General features: G+C 47.4%; 1 protein-coding gene across 1 annotated transcript in view; it reads right to left on the bottom strand.

The window, feature by feature from the left end:
- Positions 1 to 6: 6 nt before the first annotated feature.
- The window catches only part of LOC119592019 (multiple PDZ domain protein-like), a gene marked incomplete at its 5' end in the record, with an annotated part of 15,228 nt that continues 14,233 nt past the window's right edge, over positions 7 to 1,001 (bottom strand). Inside the window, 1 exon segment of the mRNA XM_037940801.1 lies at positions 7 to 474. Within this exon segment, the coding sequence (XP_037796729.1) occupies positions 153 to 474 (322 nt within the window).

The raw sequence follows: 1,001 nt of genomic DNA, 5'->3' as shown, positions 1-1,001 counted from the left end.
ATTGTTTGAATGCGTGTGCTTGTTTGTCTGATTCCTTTACCATTAATGTATGTATCCTTCTGTATCGGTCAGTCCTCACCATTCTCTCTCGCCGTCACAGTCTCCACAGACACCACACCGTTCATTACACGAGTCAGCACGCCAAAGCACACTCAGAAACTGGTCACTTGTACATCGGACAGGAAGGGTTTGTCGGAGCCGCAGGACTCGCTGTCGTCGGTAGCAAAGACGACCTCGGTCCTCCGGTGAGGCCCCTGGGACGCGTCGTGGGGGAGAGTGCGGACGATAGCCTGGCCGCTCCCGAGGGCTTGGTGGCTACGGAGGGAGCGTCTGAGGACGTGGAAGAGGCTCGGGGGCCGGGGAAGGCGCCCCACCCGCGTCTTGGGGCACGGGGGCACGCGGGACTTCGGGCTCGACGTCTCTCCTGACATCAGTTTCGCCTCCTCACCTGCTGACGGATTCTGACTCTCGCACCTGTTGACAGGAAATGACATAAGTATCTCACAGTGAAACGCTCTGTAGTGTTTAAACAGCAACTCGCTAGCAAATGAATAAACATTATACTCCAGATGTAGTTTTATACGAGTATTTCTGGTAGAATTTACAGTTACACTATCTGTAGAAGCTCTTGACACACGTGCGCCCTAGTCTGGGAAAAATTATCAGTCTGTAACAGTACTTTCAGCCATTTTTGCATTGCATGGGCGTAGGGATACACTTTGTAAAATAAATGTTAATCGGTAATAACTCTATATATTCTTTAAAGATTAAAAAAAGACCCTTTATGATTAAAAGGGCGGAGGGACCAATGGATGTTAAGTTATCATTTTACTTGTATGTTGATATATTTTTTAGGAAAACGTCGATCCATATTCATTAAGGCCTGTATCGCGAGAGAAAACAGAAATGATAGGAAGGCTAGTTAGAATCAGAAAGTATACACGCTTCCTTTTTAGACATTTGCTTGGTAAGCTACTGAATGCTACGTCACAATCAACCCC

This window comes from Penaeus monodon, chromosome 29, assembly GCF_015228065.2.
Source record: "Penaeus monodon isolate SGIC_2016 chromosome 29, NSTDA_Pmon_1, whole genome shotgun sequence".
Classification (NCBI taxonomy): Eukaryota; Metazoa; Arthropoda; class Malacostraca; order Decapoda; family Penaeidae; genus Penaeus; species Penaeus monodon.
Note: the sequence above shows the minus strand (reverse complement) of the source record. Positions and strands in the feature narration are given on the sequence as shown.